The 23,227-nt window shown below is 39.3% G+C and overlaps 1 protein-coding gene across 1 annotated transcript in view; it reads right to left on the reverse strand.

The window, feature by feature from the left end:
- The window catches only part of oxsr1b (oxidative stress responsive kinase 1b), an 88,536-nt gene extending 75,748 nt beyond the window's left edge, over positions 1-12,788 (reverse strand). The window contains exon 1 of the mRNA XM_036557917.1: positions 12,495-12,788. Within this exon, the coding sequence (XP_036413810.1) occupies positions 12,495-12,564 (70 nt within the window). The 5' untranslated portion in view covers positions 12,565-12,788. The remainder of the gene's footprint in view (positions 1-12,494) is intronic.
- Between the last annotated feature and the right edge of the window lie 10,439 nt (positions 12,789-23,227).

Genomic DNA, 23,227 nt, shown 5'->3' on the forward strand with positions numbered 1-23,227 from the left:
CTGTATGCAAGGGACAAAGCCAAAAACCAGTATTTGCAGGCCATGCATTAGCCACTGCACTTAAAAACAGACATGCTTCTGTAGTGGAAATCACTGCATGGGCTCAGAAACAGTTCTGAAAACCACTGTGTGTGAACACAGTTCATCACTGCATCCACAAATGCAAATTAAAACGCAAAAATGCAAAGAAGAAACCAAATATAAACAGGATCCAGAAACACCGCTGCCTTCTCTGGGCCTGAGCTCATTTAAAATGGAGTGAGGGGAAGTGGAAAAGTTTCCTGTGGTGCTGTTAAAAGAAGAGGTGATCAAACACAGTGGTAAACATGCCCCCGTCTCAACTATTTTGGAAATGGGGTTGTATACACACACACACACGGTCCCAAAGCACACTATTCCCATATAGACTCGACAATCCTGCAATGTTTCTAGCAGTTTCTAGTAGTTCTACCAAAACTGTGGAACCATGGAAATGCTACCAAAAGGGTTAATAAAATGAGGAACAGTAAGTTGGCTTTGTCATGCCAATTTCATAAAGACAGTACTAGCATTCTGTCCATATTGTGCAATCTAACCGTTTACTGCAGTGGTCAGTGAGGCCTTCACCACCCCTTACAGTGTACAGTTAAAAGAAACTCAAAGGCATCACCACAGACGGAAGCAATACAGCAAGTAACGTAACCTTGAGTTGGTCCATAATCAGCAACATATGTGATAACAGCCTGAGAGAATATCAAAGTCAGTGTACAGTGCTGTTGTCTGATTGCAGGCTTACGCAAGGAAAGCCCAGGGTGTGTTCCTCAATGAGGGGACATCAAAAACTACTATGCAGTATTATGATGAGGGAAACACAAGCATCATCTTTTCCGCCAGAGCTCAAGTCTGCGCTGCAGCAACACTGTTAAGGAGGCCTGTTTTTGATTGCTGGCTTCTACTTCAAATAATTCAATATTAGGTTACTAGGTTACCACATTAGAGAATTAAGTAAAGAAGAGCCAGCTGACGTTATTTGGTTACACCCCAGCTGGCTGATTTCCCAACCCACACAAACCAATGTACGCACCAACACAATTACCAGGAATGCTTTGATTCTTTTAAGAGTATGTGCTGAATGAAGCCTTACTGAACCAACTAAATCAAAGGGGAATTCCACAGAGTTTTCAAAATTTCTGCATAATGAAATCATTAAGATGTAAACAAAGTCATTCAGAGTGTTGTCGTTCAGAGAATGTTTCATTCCAGAGAAACTTACCAAGTCAGAATTGTTCACAGTGGTGGTGACAGGAACCAGTCACACAAAGCATTTAAAGCCTCGAAAGACATTATTAAATGAAATGCCTGAAGCCTGAGACATTAATTTACGATAGTTTTAAGAAGGTTTTAGCTGAAAACGTATTCTTTAAAATCCATTCATGAGTACATGCAGGGTGTTCTATGGCAAAACAGTCCCCAATAAAACTTTCTGCAAATTTACTACTCTCTCACCATCATCAACATCACACATAAAAACTCAGAAAAACACATGTAGATTCATGGGTCATTTTGTACAGTAAACAAAATGGCTATATTTGCATTGCAGACAAGGTATTGTGACCTCTGGTTTCACCACCACTGTAAAGAAATCTGTCAGTAAGTTTCTCTTCCGTAAAACATTTCGTTTCAAACATTTCTGAATGACTGTGTTAATGATTGGACTGCAGATGTTTTGAAAAATGGGTGGAATTCCCCTTTAACCTTTTTTTTCCCCCCATTGTTAGCAAGACTCATATTACAATTTAAAACCAAAATTCTTTGCTGTAATCTTTGATCAACTCTAGTGACTTTTGCTCCACCTCTAAAACCTCATGAATCCACCAAAAAGGCAGGACAAGGACTATTAAAATCAATAATATAATGTTTCAGCCCCCCACCTTCTTCCATCCCCACATGTCATGGAGAGAAAATGCTCAGCTAGCTCAGAGACCCTGTCTGATACCAGGTTCTTTTCAGAAGTCGGTCACAGTATAGAAGGCAAACGCATTGTGGAAAAACTGGCAATTTATAACGTCCACATGGTGGCGCTCAATAGTTTCCTGCAGCACTCACCGACTTTCAAATATACTGAGCAAAGCTGTTCTAGCTGTGTATATCGTTGATGTCAGAGCAAAACTTCAATCATTTCTCATCATCATCCATTCTTAACTTTTAATAGAAGTTAAAGCAATATGTGAGATTTGGGGATTTGGAGACCTCTCTGGTGGAAATGTGTAACTGCATACAACACACAGAAGAATGTGTTGTAATGGGCTGCTCTTTGCACCCCTCCCCGAGTGGATGAATCTGTTGATTGTGAGCGTGTTGAAAGAAATCTCAGCCAGAGGACGTAAGCGAATGACTACTGCCATCATACATCAGACTTCATCAAGTACATCTCCTAGTATCTACACGCTTTCTCGACTTCATCAGCTCCACTTAGCATATAAGTACACTTTGTGGTTCTACAATTACAGACTGTAGTCCATCTGTTTCTCTTCACACTTTATTAGCCCACTTTTACCCTGTTCTTTAATGGTCAGGACCCCCCACAGGACCACCACAGAGCAAGTATTATTTGGGTGGTAGATCATTTTCAGCACTGCAGTAACACTGACGTGGTGGTGGTGTGTTAGTGCGTGTTGCACTGGTACAAGTGGATCAGACATAGCAGTGCTGCTGGAGTTTTTAAAAACTTCAGTGTCACTGCTGGACTGAGAATAGTCTAATAGAGTGGACAGTGAGTGGACACAGTGTTTAAAAACTCCAGCAGCACTGCTGTGTCTGATCCACTTGTACCAGCGCAACACACACTAACACTCCACTACTACATCAGTCTCACTGCAGTGCTGAGAATGATCCACAACCCAGATAATACCTGCAACTAACACGTGGATGGCTTTTTACGTAATTGAGTCTCTGCAATTAAGCGGCAAAGGAACAGATTATGGTCTCGATGCAAACATAATACTGTCAAACAGCACTGCTAATATTGTGGCATAGCTATAAATATACTTACACACATTCAAACATGGAGAATTCATCTTATAATAACCTCAACTTATTAATAAACATACTCTCAAGAATCGACGTCGTTCATTAGCCCCAAGCGATTTCAGTGTGCGGTCTATGTTAAATCTCTTTTTAGAGTTCATAAAACCCCAACATGTCATAAACAGATTAATTAAACTCCAGATATTCTATGTATAGGTATGTTCAGCAGACGTGGTGAGTGGACAGTGCTACCTCAGAGCAGTGATGGTCAATAAGCTCCTTCAGGCTCGGACTGTGTTTGCATTTTCTCAGGCCGGCCGCTTCTTCTTCTGATATCAGGAGCCCTTCATTACGTTTCTACTGCATGCCTCACACATTCCTCACACAATTCCAGCCTTCAGTGAGACATGTCACATTTGGATCTTACTGACTCCAAGGAGCAACTGTCTACCCTCAGCCTGACCACCATCACTGCTTTACTCAGACCTTGGCCTCACTGAATCGTAGTTTTTTTTCTCTGCATTTTGGCCTCCCATCCACAAGAATACTGCATACTCGCAACAAAAATCGAGACACCCTACCCCTAGCCATGAATGTGCAAAACGGAGGGATAAGGGCTAAGAGGTAGGGGCCGGGGGGGATATGGGATTGGGCCACAGCCACTGTGTTGCAAATACAACTTACAAACAAACTCTACATGCTACATACTAGACTGCATCCCAGGTATTGTCACCTCCTCCTAGTCTACCATGCTCCTGTGAGACTTTTCAAATCATGTTTTTGCTCATGTGGACAAAGAGGTTTTAGAAAACTGCTGGTGTTTTAAAGCACAAGGAAGTTAAGACCACAGGCCCTGAGTATATTTGAATATGATAAAATAATAATAGCAAGTGACCTAATGCCCTATAAGAACTATTTAAATAAAGTGACAAAGTCTAATAGCAGTTAGCTCTCGAGCTGTTTATTCAACTGGCCTGGTAAGCCAGCACACTGCTGCAGTTTAGTACTGCAAGCTATAGAAAATGTAAGAATTGGCTGATGGTAAAACTGACTCACTAATTCCAGGCTAGTCCACTGCCTGATAAATTCCCAGAACTAATTTTCTACACCAGGGCCGGGAATTTGATCCAAATCGGAGACATCCAAATATTGGCTTATTAAAGTTTCATGCACCAGCCTGAAATTGGAAAGCTCCCTGAAGAGTTTTAGACAGCTTGCAAATCAATTCACTGAGAGATCTTTTTAATAGTAATATTTAATGAAGGAGAAACTGTACTGCATTTTACATCTTTCACTGTTAGCACCATATTCCAAATTCAAGAAAACTAATGCAGGAGATGGATTTTATTTATGAACCATTAATATTTAAATGGTATTTAAAAGGTATTTCATGTATATTTATGTGGACTCTGCCTGATTGTTTTGGTTGTTTTTCCTTTGTTACTTTGTTCTGTACATACAGTATATGTTAGTTTTTATTATGAAAAACTTTTCTGTTACTGCTTTTTAAAAAAAATCTGATAAAATACAAAAAAAAAACTGTTTTCTATATTCAGGAATTCCAGAGGATACCACCAAATTAAGGCCTACCATTGTGAAGCACTCAACAGGATATTCAGTGTGCATGTCACTCCAGAAAACACAATACATAGGAAAAATACACAGCCTTCCACTGTGAGCTTTCTTCAGCTACTTGGCCTGAATTGAGTTGGCTCAAGCTGCCCATATTCACATTTTGACTAGGAAACAGTACATCTGACTCTTAGACGAGACCTGTTGCTCTTAGAGGTGGAAATATCCATGTAATAAGACAGTTTGTCCCGGGAAGTAACCAAAATAATGGATCTGCTGAGCACGCTCCAGAGCGAGGGCTTCCCTCTTCACATGTATTCTCTTCAAACGGAGAGTATGAGCAAAACGCAAACAGCATGAGACCAGGACCGGTTCCTTCTTGGAAAGTTTTACACGGCCCATATGAAATTCCACCAGGATCAAAATACAGGGAAGTTGCACACAAAACACAATGTTGCTTATTTTAGCATCTCTCTGAATGAACAGTTTTGTTTTAAAATGTCTTAAAATACTTGAACTTGAAATACTTCCGGCTGGCCACTTAAATTTAGTCGATATTAAGGTTCTGTGGGTTCTTTCTACCGATGTTGCTTTGAAGATGCTTGTTCATAACATTTTAGCATCTGCAAACTGTGGAATAAAGCTTTCTTCTTACGATTTTAATGGTTTCCTGCTTTTATATCACTCCTTATTATGTCAATATGTCCCGAAACACAAAGTACAAAATATCATCATGGGTAAAACAACAAGCGTAGAACATAATTTTTTTTTCTTCGTAAAATGCACCCGAACTTAACTTTTAGCTAAAGGAAAAAAAAGAACTAATGGAAAACATAAGACAAATAAAGGCTAACTGCAGGAGTCAACACAACCAATAAGAACAAGGTAGTTTTGCATCCTCACCACAAAATTAATATTTAATGCTTAGAAATTATTTTTACTGACAATTGTATTTGTCAGGGCAATGCACATGAATAAACAGTATCAACATATATACGTAACATATATATATATACACACACACACACACACACACACACACACACACACACACACGTCTTTACAAGTCACAAATAGACACAAATAGAGTCTGACTCGATGTTTAGGTCTCAAATGCAAAATCAACATTATATTAATGAAGATATGATGACAACTAGATAATTCACTTACATCCTCAGAAGACACAACCTTCACCGAGTTCTCTTTAAATACTCTTTCAACTCGCTCGCACTCACTTCTCAGATTCCCAAAACTTACATAGTTTTCAAATTCCTTAAAAAAGCTGCACTGAGAACCAATAATCATATCTGACAATTCACAGTTGACATCTAACAATCATGTTAATTAGCTAATCACTGTTTGCTTAAAACTACTGGAGTCTCTTTGATCATATAATATTATAATATTAGTCGATATCATCGTAATCCAAATGTTTAGCGCCTTTAATTCAGTATCAGTTACAAAATGTTCATATCAGTCGGGGCCCTAATTTTTACGCATGTCAACCAATTATAAACTAACTGGAGGGATGGACATTTTATACTGAATGAGAAACAACTTCTATTTTCAATGAATCAAAAACAGAATATGTAAATTAATTTACCGGACCAGCCACAGCAAACTCACTGCACTGCATGCAGTGTTATGAGCTGTGAAACTGTGGAATAACTCATTTGCTGCTTAGTAATAGACCTCATCTAGCTGTGGTGCAGCCACAATGGTTACTCACATCTTAAAAACCAAATTTAGTGTGTTATAGTCTTACACGTCACTGCTCTTTCTATTTTTATCTGGGGGAAAATAACATGCCCTGAATAAACAGGCACATAAATAAGCCAATGAATACCAGTATCAGTTTGGATATTGAAATATTCAAATACCCACAACCATCTCTGGTTAGTGCTGTATGGGACTTTCAACTGAAAACTCAAACAGCACTGTTTATATCACAAAAACTACTTTGACATTTTTCTTATCTTTACATCAACACTTAATAACTTGCAGGTGTTCTGATACTGTAATAACATGGTAGTGACTCACCTCTAGTTTTGTATACAATAGAACAGCTGCTTGAGGTACATACAAAATTTTGCACTGCAATCACATGAGTATATACAACAGTTAGGTCTGATGGCATAATCTGATTGGCTGAGAAGCATTCTAGGCATGCTTTTATCACAAGTACGTTTTCAAAAAAACGGGATCATTTCACTGAGCATGAGTTAGTTTAGTACATTTCTACTGCGATTGGAAGAACAACTACAGCAAAAAGAACGACTTTCTTTCATGATTTCTCAAGAAATAAACTTCCAAGATTGCTCAAATATGCAATTTTGTGCTCCTGAGTAACAACCTAATACATTAAAAAACTCTGCCCGAACTCAGCGCTCCTTCACCTTTTATCTTGACCAATCTGTTATTTAAAATCAAGCGCTTTCCCGTTCGGATCAATCAAAAGTGACCACCTGTTGGAAACATCCCCCAATCTGATGCTGGTACCACCTGAAATGTAGAGGCTGATCAGCATGGTCTTGGGCTCATGATACCTCACTACCTCTTGTGTCCTAGTACAGAATTTATATTTCTACACAGCTCAACACAGTTTCATTATTTTTTGACAACAAATCGTTATGTACAGTATATATTTGTCTTAGCACATTAATACGTTATTTATCGCAATACTTACGAAAGCCTCGTTTAGATCATCCAAGATTTATCAGAGTGTTCAAACAGTGCATAACAGAAACGTCTGTGATCTGTCAGAGAGCTCATTTACTGAATGGAATATACTGCAGGCCTTAGCGAAATGTTGCAGGAGCAAATACTATGTCACGCACAAATAAATTACAGTGGCCAGGCACACTACATACACTGGTCACAGGCAACTGCAGCTGTCTACCAGAGCCCAACCTGTATGAAAACTTCAGGGCAAATACCAAAATTAAATGTGTTAAAAAAAAATTCCGAAAACCAACATCAGCTGATTTTAGTTTTCAGATAAGGGTTCTCAGCTCAATTTCTGCTCTGCTTAAACAGCAAATATTCATAATGCATTACTGCAATATTGAAATTACTACAATGGAAATAAGCCTTTGCCTTGTGTTATTCCTGTGGTTTTATATTATGACATGACCCTTTTTAAGATGTGAATAATGATTATGAAATGGTTAAATCAACGTTTTTTGGTGAAAGCATTGGCTGAACATTATTAAACATCGCTGTAAATGTCAGCGGGAATTTCCTGCGTTGTAAGTGTTAGATATGCGTGAATCTATGAAATTACGCGCAATACCTGCAATCCCGCACTGAAATTCAGGCCCTGAATTGTGATTATAAATCTGTCGTTCAATTTCCCTCATAAAAACCATAACAAAGATCCACACGGTCAACATTTTTACTGTTTATTTGCTGCTGCTCAAACTGTTTGGAAGCATTTGCTACAACTGCCACAATAATATTGTTATTATTACCTGTTGCTTAAAATAAAAAGAAACCTAATAAGACTTTGGCTGTGAAGAAATCAGAATTGGAATCATCCATAAAAATTCATGAATTCATGACAGCTGCACCACTAACATACACATACATCACAGGCCATGTCAATGACATTCAAGCCCACGGCTGCAATTACAACAGGGGCAAGATCTTATCAGGACTGCTTCAGCCTTTTTGAGGTTGTTTAATCAGCTGGCAAACCATGACCTACTGTTTTATTAGGGCATTAATGCGTTTTACAGCTAAACAGCGGTCAAGACTGACATCATGAATCAGCAAGCTAAGTTACCATCCCAAGATAGAAGCTTCCTAAGCCAATTATCACTCTTAAAGCATCAATCTAAGGCCAAACTCATGATCTTTGCTTATGATCTCTGCCAAGTAACCTAATTCCAATAAGGGCAACATGTGTGGGGTTTTTCGTCCCAGTGCCAGAATGATTGATGTATGTTTATACGAACATGTTTTTCTTTCGGCCTGACCCGGACCAAAAGGGCCTTCGTCAACAAGACTTTGATTTACAGCACAAGTTCTGAACAACATATATGTGAAACATTTTCACAAACTGGAAGATAGTTTTACAAATTTGAACAACATCTGTTAAATGTTGCATTCCTCATTTCCATGTTTGTGTGCCTTATGAACAGCGTTGGGATGTAGCAGAATACAAGTATTGTAGAAGAATCGTAGAATCTGTAAGAAATTTAGGATCTTTAATTCAGTCCAAGTTACATTTTGTAAAGGAAGTATTCAGAATACAGTTACTTTTGACATTTTTAGGAGAATACTTTTACAGAACATACCCACTACATCGAAAAACTATGAACCATCTTTAAAAGAAACACCAACACTCGTTTATTAATCATTTTAAAATCACAGCGTGTAGAAAATCCAGCCACCAAAGTCTCTACTAAAGCCTGAGTAGACTGATAAATCAATATGATGAGCCAGATATTAATCTCAGCTTTACTAAAGTCCAAAGATTTGACATGTTATATGTTAAAATGACACCAGACTACTTAATAAAAAACCACATAGCTGCCCACTTTACATGGCGAATTGTGGAAACAGAAGTGTAATGCAGAGGTAATGCGAGTCAAAATAATGATGAGAATTTTGTAACTTCATTTAAATAAGTGAACTGTTCACAAGATTAACAGAAGAATTACATGAAGAAAATGGTCAACCAGTAACAGAGACGAACAGTGTGAAGTAAATAAAAACAAACAGCTGTAGTTTTTTCCCATGTGCCTTAGCAATATGTATTCGAAGTGCATTAATATGTTACTTTTTATGTATTGTAGTAGAATACATTATTGAACAGTACTGCTTTTAGTACAGTATTTCAGCCACCACTACTTTTTCAAAGTATACTGCACAACTCTGGTTATGAACAGCTGTGAATTTAAACAGATTTGGCATAAAACATTAAATAACATGCAGAGTCGACAATAGAATTGAACCTGCACCCCTAATTTAGCAGCGAAATATGAACTTGACTATCTATTCAGTAAACCAGCAACACTGACCAAGAAAACGTCACTTAACAAAGATTTTACAAAATTTACTTCATGAACGTCTGTATCATCACTGACGTCTAGTTAAGCAAAAATCCAGTCAGACTCTTTTGTCTCAATATCTGACACAATATTACAGCATATCTATCCATCTTTGGGACACCACCCTAAAAAGGGATGTGTAAATGTTGAAAGGTAATGTTAATTGGAGTATTTTGATTAATGAACACACTAAATTAGTGGTACTTACGAAACGTAAAGATGATTTTTAAGGTAAGTATTAAGAATGAGCTTTCAAGTACCAGCAGCAAGCATTCAAAGCCTGTGAAATGCTATTCAGGCCATCCCTACTATCGTGTGGTTCCACACTCCACTGTTATTCTTCATGACATTTTAAAAAAAAAGGCAAAAAATCTTTTATGCACCCTCAAAAGAAGCATAAAGTCATATCTATCACTCCAACCAAAAGCATGGAGCATTTATCTTCTCCATAAAAAAAAGGCCGTTGCAAGACTTTAGGTTCACACAGTCAGCACAGCTCAGAGCAGGAAAGTAAAGTTGTACTCAACACGTCTGTTATTTACTCAGCTATAAAAGTCAATAGAAAGTAAAACATGCTGCCACATATAAACTGAATTACAGCACCAACGCTGCCAAAGGGAAGTGACAGTAACCTGATAATCGGGCAAATCCATATGGCACTAACTGCTCTTCTTTATCTCGCGCTAACTGTGGGCGGCCCCTCTTCAGCTGACACACTTTTAGTTAGAACCAAATCTTTCCAAACAGCTCACCAGGGACCACGTCACTCTGAACTACACCACACGAACAGACAGCCCACTAAACTGCAGATAATGTAAACTGTGGCATGAAGACCTCTTGACAGAATTAAGAGATCCTGTCATGAGATAAAGTACTGTTTAAGGTTCCCTCTTCTGAGTCATTTTAAGAGAACAGTACAGAACAAAACAGAGCTTTGCCAGGTTTGTAAGACATTATTTTAGCAGAGAGCACCTGTACTCTGAAAGCAGGGGTTCTCTGTAACGTTATTAATGCTAATCATTTCGATACTTTGACATATTTGGAAAATACCACCCAGCACTATCTGACTCACCAGTCTCCAAGCACACTGAATAGGCCAGCTAATCTGCATGTATTGAAGAAGGAATTCCATCGGATTTTTAAAATACATGCATGATTCAATAATTATGATGTAAACAAAGTGATTCAGAGTGATTTGATGTGAAATCATTTACAGTGGTGTTGATAGGAACCAGACACTGAAACAGTTTAATGCCTCTAAAAGGTCCCTCACTTAAGCTCATTACATGAAATGGTTAGAAATACGTGACCTGATGACTGTGACATTATTTTATGATCGTTTCAAAACAAAGCTTTAGCCTAAAACTTTCTTTTTATCTATTGACTGTGGAGTGGTGCATGTAGGGCTTTGCTAGAAAAGTATTTTTGGGGATTTAGCACTATTTTACATTCATTAATACTACATACTGGAGCTGCTCGATTATGACAAAAATCACAATCAGGATTATTTTGGTTAATACTGAGATCACGATTATTTAACATGATTACTCACTGACTTTGGAAACATCATGCATTTATTGAACTTCTGAAAACTTGTATTTTTAATAGTGGATTTCCTTGAACTTTAAATATAATTCAACTGAAAAAGAAATAAAAAAGGAAAGGGGTGCACTGAATTTAGACAAAAGAGAATATCATTGAGAACCGGAATGCAGCACAATAATTGTTCTCTCTCGATTATCTGGTTTTCATAATCACTGGAAGCCAAAATTGCAATTTAAAATAAAATTTGATTAGCTGTCCAGCCTATTACATACACAAATAAACAGTCTATACAGTCTATATTTGTGTTGTTGACATTGTGACCCCTGGTTCCTATCACCACCACTGTAAAGTAACCTGTGTTGGTAAGTTTCTACACAACGAACCATTTCACATCAAACCACTCTGAATAACTTTGTTTACATTTTAATGATTCAATTACATACAAATTTTGGAAAAAATTGTGGATTTACCCTTTTTTGCTCTGAAACACCTGATTCAACTCATTAGTTCATTACCAAACGCTTCATGGGGTAAAAATGGGTGTGTTTGGTCAGGGAAGCACTAAAATGTGAACTGTACGTCGAAGACGTTACACCTGTGGTTAAAATGTGGCTTTACCGCCTACTCTAGCTTCCACAGAGAGGACATGGGTAGAAAACAAGTCTTGACTTAAGATATTCGGGCCAAAAATACACCAAATATACCCCAACTTATTATTATTATTTTAGAGTAGTACTTGCTAAGCTAATAGCGGCTACAACTCTCAGAGAGTTTTAAGCTAACCTAACGCGCCTAAAATGCGGCACCTCCAACTCAAGACAGACCTGAATTCAAAAACAATTAACTTAAATTTGTTCAAGCGTATATTAAATACTTCCAATATACTTACAATATAACATATGGCCCTAAAATGTATAAAACTTTGGCTGTCTGAGCGGCAGCAGTGCTGCAAACCGCCCCCCAACCATACGAAGCTGAAGTTAGCTTCATATTCGCCAGCTTCTTGTTTGAATTTTCCGTTCCACCTTAAAAAGGTGCAGCAGACGCATTCTGGAGGGTGTACACGCGCCAGAATACAGAATGTAACTGCTGCACCTTTTAAGGTGGAACGGGAAATTCGCTTAAGAAGCCAAGTTCAACCTCGTCTCCAGCGCTAGCTTAGCGTAGCTAGCGCGCTAAGCTAACACAGCGAGCCAGACAAGAGAAACGCCTCAGCCGGGTTTATTACGCCGCACGCTGAAACGCATCGGTGTTGGCAAGGTTTGCAGTTCAATGAAACGAAGGGAAGGAAGGCCAGAAAATGTGCAGGACACTCACCGATCACCTCCTGCAGCTCGTAGTCATCCTTACAGATGGACCAGGGTTGGGAGCTCAGGTCCTCCGACATGGCTTTGGGTCTAACGGCGCTTCTCTCTACTCAAACCCCGCCGAGTCCAAGCTCTCGGGCTGCGCTCTGGAAACAGAAAAATAACAATAAAGGAGAAACGCTCAAATGTAGGCCGTCCACATCGACGGATGGTACCGATCCCATACAGCTCCTGCTACTATATCATTCCCAAAGTTTGCCACCAGCGGCCCCCGCCTTCACATTCCTGCGGAGCGCCGAGGTGGAGAGACAGCGCCGCCATGCTGAGAGGGGAAGGGCGCGTCGCAAACCGAGCTGGTTCCCTACTCAGTGGCTCACATCTAAATCATCAACATTTAAACTTCAATTTTAAGTATTGAAGATGACATATTTATGAAAAAGAACTTCTACAGTACAGCTATAAGACATTTACTGTATTAGGTCACATTATGGATTTGTTTAATATTGATTACAGCACAATAGAAATCTTATAGTTCAGTGCGGTGGTGCCTCAATTCAATACATATTTTAATACAGCAAATATAAAGAGTGCCTTTTGTTAATAATGGTTCCATTTTCAGTTTATTAGAACATTTACCATTATAGCAGTACAATGAGACTTCAGAATGACCACAGAGTTATGTCTGATCCAGACTGGTCACTTATCAGTATAAACACACACAAAAAGGCTGCCACGATTAAATGATGCAATAGTGAAGAAGGCCCTACTTTCTGGGGAGGCTGAAGTACACTGGCCTTGATCTACACACCGTCAGGGACATTTACAACAGCAGGTGCAGCTAAAAGGCCTCCTGCATCATGGAGGACTCTACCCACCCTGCTCACCGACTGTTTGCCCCCTCCCTTCAGGTAGGTGGCTACACAGCAATAAGGCCAGAACTAGCAGGCTGAGGACCAGCTTGTTCCTGGATGCTGACAAATTCTCTCACTGAACGGTTGCTGCTATTACTATTATTCCACATCAGGGCATTCCTGCAGTTTGAGTCTGATAAATTCTTCAGCCTTTACTGTACAATTGCAGCCCTCGCTGGACAATTGCTGTCTTACTGTACAGTCTGTTGTTATTATTACTATTGTTTCATTCCAGGGTGCTGCTGCAATTTGGGTCCACTTGGCCACCTTGTTTATCTTTTACTTTTTCATAGTCTTATTTTCATAGACCTATCAACACTCACTTTATCTTTACATTAATTATCTATTTCATTTTTAATGGTGTTTATTATGTGCTTTTGTCTTGATTTTTATTATTGCTGCCACCTAAACCGGGACCTAAGTACCTCATTTCCTCCCTTTCATGTACAACATGTTCTGGAATAACAGTAAATGAATCTGAATATTTTCTTTCTTAATAATTTGAAAATGTACAGAGCCCTGCTGGTGACATCCCAAATAAATAAAAATAAATAATGCCTTACTAAGTCGTGGCCACGCCATATTAACGTGTGGGAACGAGATCCTAATCCACAGCCGTGACTTAGTAAGGTGTGGGAATGAGATCATGCCTTATTAAGCTGTGATCAAGGCTTAATTATCTCATTCCCTCATCTTACTAAGTCATGGCCACGCATTAGGATCTCGTTCCCACACCTTACTAAGTCGTGGCCTCCTGCCGTTGTGTTGAAATTTCATGATGAATGGACCAATAGAAACGTCCAAAATTCAACGTAATAAAAATGTATTAAATTAACTTACGGTATAAGTTAAGAACATGTTTTTCTTCTCCTGTAAAACTATTTTTTTGAAATAGAAAGTTTCGTTCTGACAGCGACGATGCAGCCTAAAAAACTGTAGCCCTGGTTAGAGCCCTACGTAGGGAACAGGATGTAGATTTGAGACGCACCCAAAGAGAGCGACGAGTTTAGTCACACGTCGTGTCACCAATAATGAGCAACGAGTCTTTCAGCGACAGAACAGAAAGAAATGAGAGCAATTAGGAAGGAACTAATAATGGAGTCGAGGGGAAAGTGCACCCCTTTAATCACGGTAGAAACACTAGTGTTATCAAGAGTATAAACAAATCCGTCAAACCCATATAACTGAATAAATGCCAGATAAAGGCTCCGCTGGCCTCGGGGTGATGTTATGTAAAGCGCTGATGGTGCACAGAGCTGAGAAATGTAAGACTGAGCCTCGACACGGCCAACATGTGCACTGAAGTCCTCTGTGGTTGCAACATCCATCATGGCGGAAATCAGGCTCCGCGCTGCGTCCTATATCAAGTAGTCTACTACACACTACGCACTACACACTTTCTCAGTACACACTATTCTCACGCTTAGTGCGGTAAGCTGTTCAAGTGAACTTTGAGCATTTCGTATTTTGTCATATCGTTCAAGTCAGAGTGAATCAGAAATCATAACACACTTCTATTATATATCTACATATATATATATATATATATATATAGATATATATAGATATATAGATATGTATAGATTGACACACAGTTGTGATAAGGACCCAGAAAAGAGACAATAAGAAGAAATACATATGCAGTAGTAAAAATTCTTTAAGAATAAAATTAAATAAAATGAATAGTAAAAGATACAAATATAAGTAAAACAAAACACATTAATCAGAAACAAGGGCAAAAATGATACACCAATCAGACATAACATTAAAACCACTTCCTTGTTTCTACACTCATTCTATCATTTTATCAGCTCCACTTACTATATAGGTGCACTTTGTAGTTCCACAATCACAGACTGTAGTCCATCTGTTTCTCTACATACTTTATTAGCCCCCTTTTACCCTGTTCTTCAATGGTCAGGACCCCCATGAACCCTCACAGAGCAGGTACTATTTGGATGGTGGATCATTCTCAGCACTGCAGTAACACTGATGTGGTGGTAGTGTGTTAATGTGTGTTGCGTTGGTCTGAGTAGATCAGACACAGCAGTGCTGCTGGAGTTTTTAAACACCTCAGTGTCACCGCTGGACTGAGAATAGTCCACCAACCAAAAACATCCAGCCAACAGTGTCCTGTGACCAGTGATGAAGGGCCAGAGGATGACCAACACAAATTGTGCAGCAAAAGACGAGCTATCGTCTCTGACTTTACATCTACAAAGTGGACCAACAAGGTAGGAGCATCTAATAGAGTGGACAGTGAATGGACACAGTGTTCAAAAACTCCAGCAGCACTGCTGTGTCTGATCCACTCATTGTTGTCCATATAGTTACAGAATAATAATCCTTATTAGTATGCAAGCTGCACATCTTGTAAACACGATCGTTTTTAAAAGGGAATTCTTTCTATTTTTCAAAACTTTCGTATGATTAAATGGTTGAGATGTAAACAAAGTCATTCCGAGTGGTTTGATATGGTTCATTGTAGAGAAACTCACTGTTTACAGTGGTGGTGATAGGAACCAGATGGCTGAAGCCTCTAAAAGCAAAGTTTTTACATGAAATGGTTATGGATACACTGCCTGATGCTTGTGACATTGTTTAATGATAATTTTGAGAAGGTTTTGGCCTAAAACATATTTTTAAAATGTCTTTATGGCAGATATGTACATGCAGGGTGTTTTGAGGTCCCTAAAGAAAACCTTTTTTTTTTTTCAGCTTCACCTCTATTTTACTATCATCAACACTACATATTTGAACATGTGTAGGTTTTGGGTAAAAATAAATAAAAAAGCTATTTTTGTGTTGTAGACATGACAACCCCTGGTTCTTATCATCACCACTATAAAGAAATCTAAATTAGTACGTGTCTCTGCAGTCAGCCATTTCACATCAAACCACTGAATAACTTTTCTCAGTGATTGAATTGTGTAGGAAGTTTGGTGGAATTCTATAAGAAACCATCAGTTTCCTTAAGAAACTAAGATACACTAAATACACACAAAACTAAGTAAATGTTTTTCACTCATTTTTTGCTCAATTTTCAAAATATTTCATTTATAACTTGTTGCTAATTTTTTGTGGAGGTGTTTTATGTTTTAGTGTTTATGTACTTGTGGTCATTGTCGTTGTGTCGTTTATGTAGTTGTGGTCATGTAGTAGCAAACAACAACTAGTTTTATTCGACCTCAAAAATAGTTTGATTGAAACAATCATTCAAAGTATTTATTTAGCTTGAATGAAATTAAACTAGTTAATGTACATGTTACCACACAAAGTATTTTCTTTAGATTGAACTGACAAACCATTTTTTTACAGTGTGGTACAAAACAAAACTATATATAATATGCTATGAGAACTGACAAGGCCTAATTTGTCAAGGCCTAGAAATTCCAGCACTGAAGACACACCTGACAAGCACAGCACACACTTTATGGTGAAGTTCACATTTTCTCACAAAAGAAGTCAAACAGAGCTGAACTGTTTACTGCCATCTAGTGGCATAAATATTACTGAGGTTGGTTTCTGAAAGCTGATGAGTTCACTGGAGTTCAGCTCTGTGTCTGTAACAGGATGTTCCACTGCAGGGGGAGATAAACTCAGGTCCTGGTGGGCAGCAGCCCTGCACAGAGCACTGCGTTCCGTCTTCTATAAGATTTCTATTGTGCTGTAATCATGAAAAACCAAATCCTCTCAAAATTTCCTTTTTTTTTTAATGACAGAGTTTCATTGTTCATTGTTCTGTGATGGCACAATGCATTTGCGTATATCTGTCTGTCCTAGTTTTTCAATATGTTAAACCTAGTAAAGAAATAGAATAGAAATTGTGCCAAGTGTGTTCCCTGTAGAGGATGTTAACCCCTTAACAGGCCAGGGCCCGCCGGCAGGGCCAAAGTTTTATTACACACGTCTATAAGCTAATATCTGAGCTAGTTTGCACTAAAGTCCCTTATTTTCACTTCACAACATCGATAAAATGTGTCACTTGTACAGGAATGTTCAGACTTGACTGTATAAATATTGTAGCATTTACTGCTATTAAATAAGGGACAGCTGACTATACACAAGTCATTGTGCTTTATTAAAGGCTGTATTCAGCCACAGTCACACCATACACTAAAAAAGTAAGGCCTTTGGCTAACAGCTAGTGATCTACACCAGTGATCTCCAACCCTGGCCCTGCAGAGCCTAGTTACAACCACAATCTGCTACACCTGCTCCAGCTAATCAACCTTTTCCCAAGTCCCTGATTGGCTGGATCAGATGTATTAGAGTTCAGTAAGGGGCAGAGCAGTTTATTGGATACAGGCTAAACTAAACTCTGTAGGAAGGCAGCTCTCCAGGACCAGGGTTGGAGACCACTGACTACACACAGCTCACTTCACATTTTTTCGCTTCCAGCTGACCAGCTACTTCCTGAGCTAAGCTTGGCAACTAGCCCTGTCTTCACAAAAAGGGTCCTTATCAGAAAATGCTGGAGAACAAATGACCTAGAATATATACACTGTTGTGAAAGAGTATTTGCTCCCTTCCCAGTTTCTTCTATTTTTTGCATATGTGTCACACTTGAATGTTTCAGATCATCAAACAATTTCATTTACTGGAGGAAAAATGCTGTTCAGCCCTACCTGGCCCTGTGTGAAAAAGTAGGTGGCCCCCTTAGCTACTAAATCCACTAGTTAACCAAATTCAATTGACTACTGGATACAATCTCACAAGCCACACCCAGACATGATTACTGACAGAACTGTTGAATCTAAACATCACTTAAATAGAACCTGCGTGAAGCAGACTAGAAAGTCTCAAAAAGCAGCACATGATGCCACGTTCTGAAGACATTCTAATACAGATGCGAAACAAAGTCACTGAAATTTACCAGTCTGGAAAGGGTTACAAAGCCATTGCTAAAACTCTGGGGACTCCAGCAAACCACAGTGAGAGCCATTATCCACAAATAAAATGAAAAGAAAACTTGGAACACGGCAAACCTTCCCAGGAGTGGCCAGCCTTCCATAATCTCACCAAGAGTGCATCGACGACTCATCCAGGAGATCACAAAAGAACCCAGACGAACATCTAAAGAACTGCAGGCCTCACTTGCCTCAGTTAAGGTCAATGTACACGATTCCACAATAAGAAAGACACTGGGCAAAAATGGCATCCATGGAAGGCACAAACCACTGTTGAACAAAAAGAACGCAAAGGCTTGTCTCACATTTGCCAAAAAACATCTAGATGACCCCCAAGACTTTTGGGATAATATTCTGAGGACTGATGAGTCAAAGGTGGAGCTTTTTGGTAGACACGGGTCCTGTTACATCTGGCATATAAAGTTAACACCACATTCCACCATAAGAACACCATACCAACAGTCAAACATGGTGGTGGTAGTGTGATGGTCTGGGGCTGCTTTGTTCCTGCAGGACCTGGACAACTTGCCATAATTGATGGAGCCATGAATTCTGTTCTCTATCAGAAGATCCTGATGAAGAATCTTCACCTGTCAGTTTGTGACCTAAAGCTCAAACACAGTTATGCAGCAGGACAATGATCAGAAGCACACACAAGCAAGTCCATCTCTGAATGGCTCAAAAGAAACAATATTAAGGTTTTGGAGTGGCAAAAAAAAGTCTGACTTAAATCCCATTGAGATGCTGTGGAGAGACCTTAAACAGGCCGTTCATGCTTGAAAACCTTCTACTCTAGCCAAAATAAAACAATTCTGCAAAGAAGAGTGGGCCAAAATGTCTCCACAGTGATGTAAAAGACTCATCACCAGCTGTAAAGTTTGGTGGAGGAGGGATAATGCTATGGGGTTGTTTTTGAGGGGTTGGCCTAGACCCTTTAGTTCCCGTGAAGGGAAATCTTAATGCTTCAGCAGACCAACACTTTTTGGGCAAATGTATGCTTCTAGCTTTGTGTGAACAGTTTGGGGAAGGCCCTTTTCTGTTCCAGCATGACTGAGCCCCAATGCACAAAGCAAGGTCCATAAAGGCATGACTGGGTGAGTTTGGTGCAGAAGAACTTGACTGGCCCTCACAGAGGCCTGACCTATAGATGGATGGATGGATGCATGGATGGATAGATAGATGTGGAGTGTCCAGATGTGCAATATGTACAGTAAGGTGACCATATGTGCAGATGGATAGAATAAACCTATGATTTAGCCTGAGATTCAGACTCAGTCCTCATCTATCCTCTTCCCTCTTCTCTTCTTCTGGCCCCACTGGGAAGAGTCGAAGAGCCTGATGGCTCTAGGGACAAAGGATCTCCTGAGCCTGTCGGTTGAGTAGCTCTGTGACAGCAACCTGCCACTAAACATGCTCCTCTTGTCTGTGATGATGGTGTGCAGTGGGTGGCCATCATCTTCCATAATGGAGAGCAGTTTGTGCAATGTCCTTCTCTCGGCCACCTTAGCCACAGAGTCCAGTTCCACACCGACCACTGACCCCACTCACCTGACCAGCTTGTCCAGTCGCATCTTGTCTCTCTTTTTCAAGCTTCCGCCCCAGCACCCCACAGCTTTAAAAAAAGACAAATGGCATCCACAGTCAGATAGAACCTAGCTTCCTACAGATGTTGAAGGACCCCATTGAACACCTTTGGGATGTACTAGAACAAAGATTGAGAGCCAGGCCCTCTCGTCCAACATCAGTGACTGACCTCACAAATGCTCTTCTGGACGAATGGGCAAAAACTCCCACAGACACTCTCCAACATCTTGTAGAAAATTCCTAGAAGACTGGAAGCTGTTACAGCTGAAAAGGGGGGACCAACTCCATATTAATGCCTATGGATTTAGAATGGGATGTCATAAAAGCTCCTGTAGGTGTAATGTGTAGGTGTCCCAATACTTTGGTCCATATAGTGTATATGTGTGTGTGTGTGTGTGTGTGTATTCACAGAGGCATGCACTATTTTTTTTCTTCATTTTTTAAACGTATTGTATGATTGAGCAGGGCTCAATGTTCCCCAAATGTTCAGAAACAGGGCCCCAAATGTTCAGAAACAGCTCTGTGCATAATGCATGTAAAAACAAGCACACGGGTCTTGAAAAAGAGCACAAAGCAGCTAGCTAAACAGCTTTTACCTGTATTCAGGCAGATGAGTGATCTGCTAGTCTTTGCATGTTCAGCTGTGTATCTGGCTGTATGATCAGTCCTTCTGTCAGCGTTCTGCTGAGATGATTTCCACACTGTGTGCAGCAGTGGAGGAGTGTGCTTGTGTCACTCTCTACACTCTGAGTTGTCTTGCAAGCCAAACTTTTGCCTACACACCCAGCAACATGTCTGCACTGTCACACAGGAAGTGTTGAGGGCTTATATCCTACATTTTCTCATATTTTATTATTTCCCCTGTGGTCTATCTATGACATTTGTGTAGTTTTATGTACCAGAAACGATCACTATTAATTTTTACATGACCATTTTCCAACCACTCCTTATCCCTTAGAATTAAACTGGCCATGTCTTAAGACAGACGTATGTAAATCCTCTCTTGTTGCTGTTGACCCTGTATTGTGCCTTTTTAACAAAGCGGCCCGGGCTGAAACACTCCTTATAACTTCACTTATAATGGACGGAGCTAAACTGCTGTAGGCCTGAATAGGATATAAGTTAAACATGCTGGTTTTTGTGACATCACGAAAGTAATGAATTCAAAACAGGCTGGTTTTGCAGCTTAATTTCCATATATGGCCTATATGGACAGTTACAAAAGTGAAGGAAATTAGATTTTGCATTGAGTTATAGTAAAAATGAAACTTGTTTGGCTAAACCACCTACAGGGTGCTTCCCAATTCTCACCACACTCTCGTTCTCAAAGCATAAAGAGGGCAGAACAAAAAAGAAGCACAAAAAGTCAATTCATTCTGAATCTTTAATCCATTAAAGTCAAAGGAAATGTATATAGATAAATACTTCAATGTTTCAATGCTCATAAGTATATACCTTAGTTTCACTGTAGTTACTGAAGTATAAGTTTTAAGATTAGAGTAAATATTCAGCCCGGGGTTCAAGGGGTTCACTGCATAGCATCTGGTAATATGGATATAATTACTACAGCGACGATATGGACAGCAATGATCTCACTGAGACGTGGCAATCAGGCTCTGTGAATGTGGCTCCTGGAATACTGAATATAATACTATAAAACAATACTGAATATCGCAGGTCCTTCCTTCCTGCTGCTGTTAGACTGTACAACCAGCACTGCTCCCAGTAGAACCCTCACCCACCCAGCCCCATTAGACCTCACACACCTACAGTAGGTAAACTGTGAGTTCATCACCATACCAATATAATCAGTACTTCATGTGCAATACTCACCGTGCAATGTCCCGTGAGCAATACATGTAAAATATCCTTGTAGTGTAAAGATTTTTTTGCTTTTCTATTCATAATATTTAAATTGCTAATTCATTACCATACTTACGTGCAATATAATCAATACCCTCATGTGCAATACGTGTAAAATATTCTTATAGTGTAAAGATTACTTTTTTTTGCTTGTGTTTTTTTCTGTTTTTTTTTTTTTGGTTAATTCTCTTCTTGCTTTTTTGAGTGTTTTGCTATCCCTTTGCTGCTGTAGCACTGTAAATTTCCCTGTTGTGGGACTAATAAAAGATTATTTTACCTTATCTATGTGTTTGCAGTAGATGTTTTCTTAAGAAAGGATTCCATTTAAACAGAAATAAAAGCATAGAATTACAAAGAAAATAAATAATTACTACATGGAAATAATCGTTATGCAGTATTAATAAATGTCTTAATTACCAATAACTACTGTGAGATATTTCATTAAATGCTGAGTGCCATTTTGAAGCTGCACTTCGTAAGTTCTGGGGATTTGGAGACGTCTCTGGTGGAAATTTGTAATTGCACACAACATTTTGTGACATGGCTTGTGCTTGGGACCCTTTCCCCAAGTGGGTGAATCTGATCATTTCGAGAGCGTTGAGTATTCAATAAGAACTCACTCAAAAATTGGTGAAGGACGTGTCCTCTGAGGATTTAAGCGAATTATCTACAATTGTCAACCTATCGTCATGGGTATAATGATGATTTTGCATTTGAGACCTAAACATCGAGTCAGACCTTCTTTTTAAGCCTGTGGGTGTGACGTTAATATGTAGACGTCTCTCATGGTCTAAAAAACATAAAATCCGACCTGACACCTCTGACATTTAATTATTTCAGGCTTTGCAGGCCAACAAACAGCAGCGCACGAACACCATATTTTAGCCTGTTTCTCTGTCTCCTAACTCAGTAGCACTACTTCTTACATCATTCTGCTTTAAACACACTGTATGAGTTAACCAGGCTTTTTGTTAATGTGCCTTTAAGACCGAGGTCTGTTCTGATTGGCTGCTTTCTATTGTACTTCATTCAAGAAGCAGTCCAGGCTGAAATACTCCTTATAACTTCAGTGTGAATGGGTGGGGCTGAACCGCTATAGGCTGAATAGGTGGCTATATGTAAATGTGTTGGTTTTTTGGGCTGTTTTGCAGCTTAGTGTCCATATATGGGCTGTAAGAAGTGGGGAGTGAACAGTATGTGTTGAGAATTTAACAATGTTTGCATTCAACATGGTGAAGTGCCACAAAATCCAATCACAGTCATGCTTCCTGTAACCGCTCCTTAGATAAACACTCAGGTAGGAGCCAGCTCACAGACATCTGATATGGAGAACAATGATCTCAGTGAGATGTGGCAATCGGACTCCGTGAATGTGGCGTCTGGAATACACAATACTGAATATCTGTATTTACAGTAGATGTTTTATTAAGAAAGGATTTAATTAAACAGAATACAAACGTCATTTCACAGGAATT

The sequence above is a fragment of the Colossoma macropomum genome, unplaced genomic scaffold, assembly GCF_904425465.1.
Source record: "Colossoma macropomum unplaced genomic scaffold, Colossoma_macropomum, whole genome shotgun sequence".
In the NCBI taxonomy this organism is placed as follows: domain Eukaryota; kingdom Metazoa; phylum Chordata; class Actinopteri; order Characiformes; family Serrasalmidae; genus Colossoma; species Colossoma macropomum.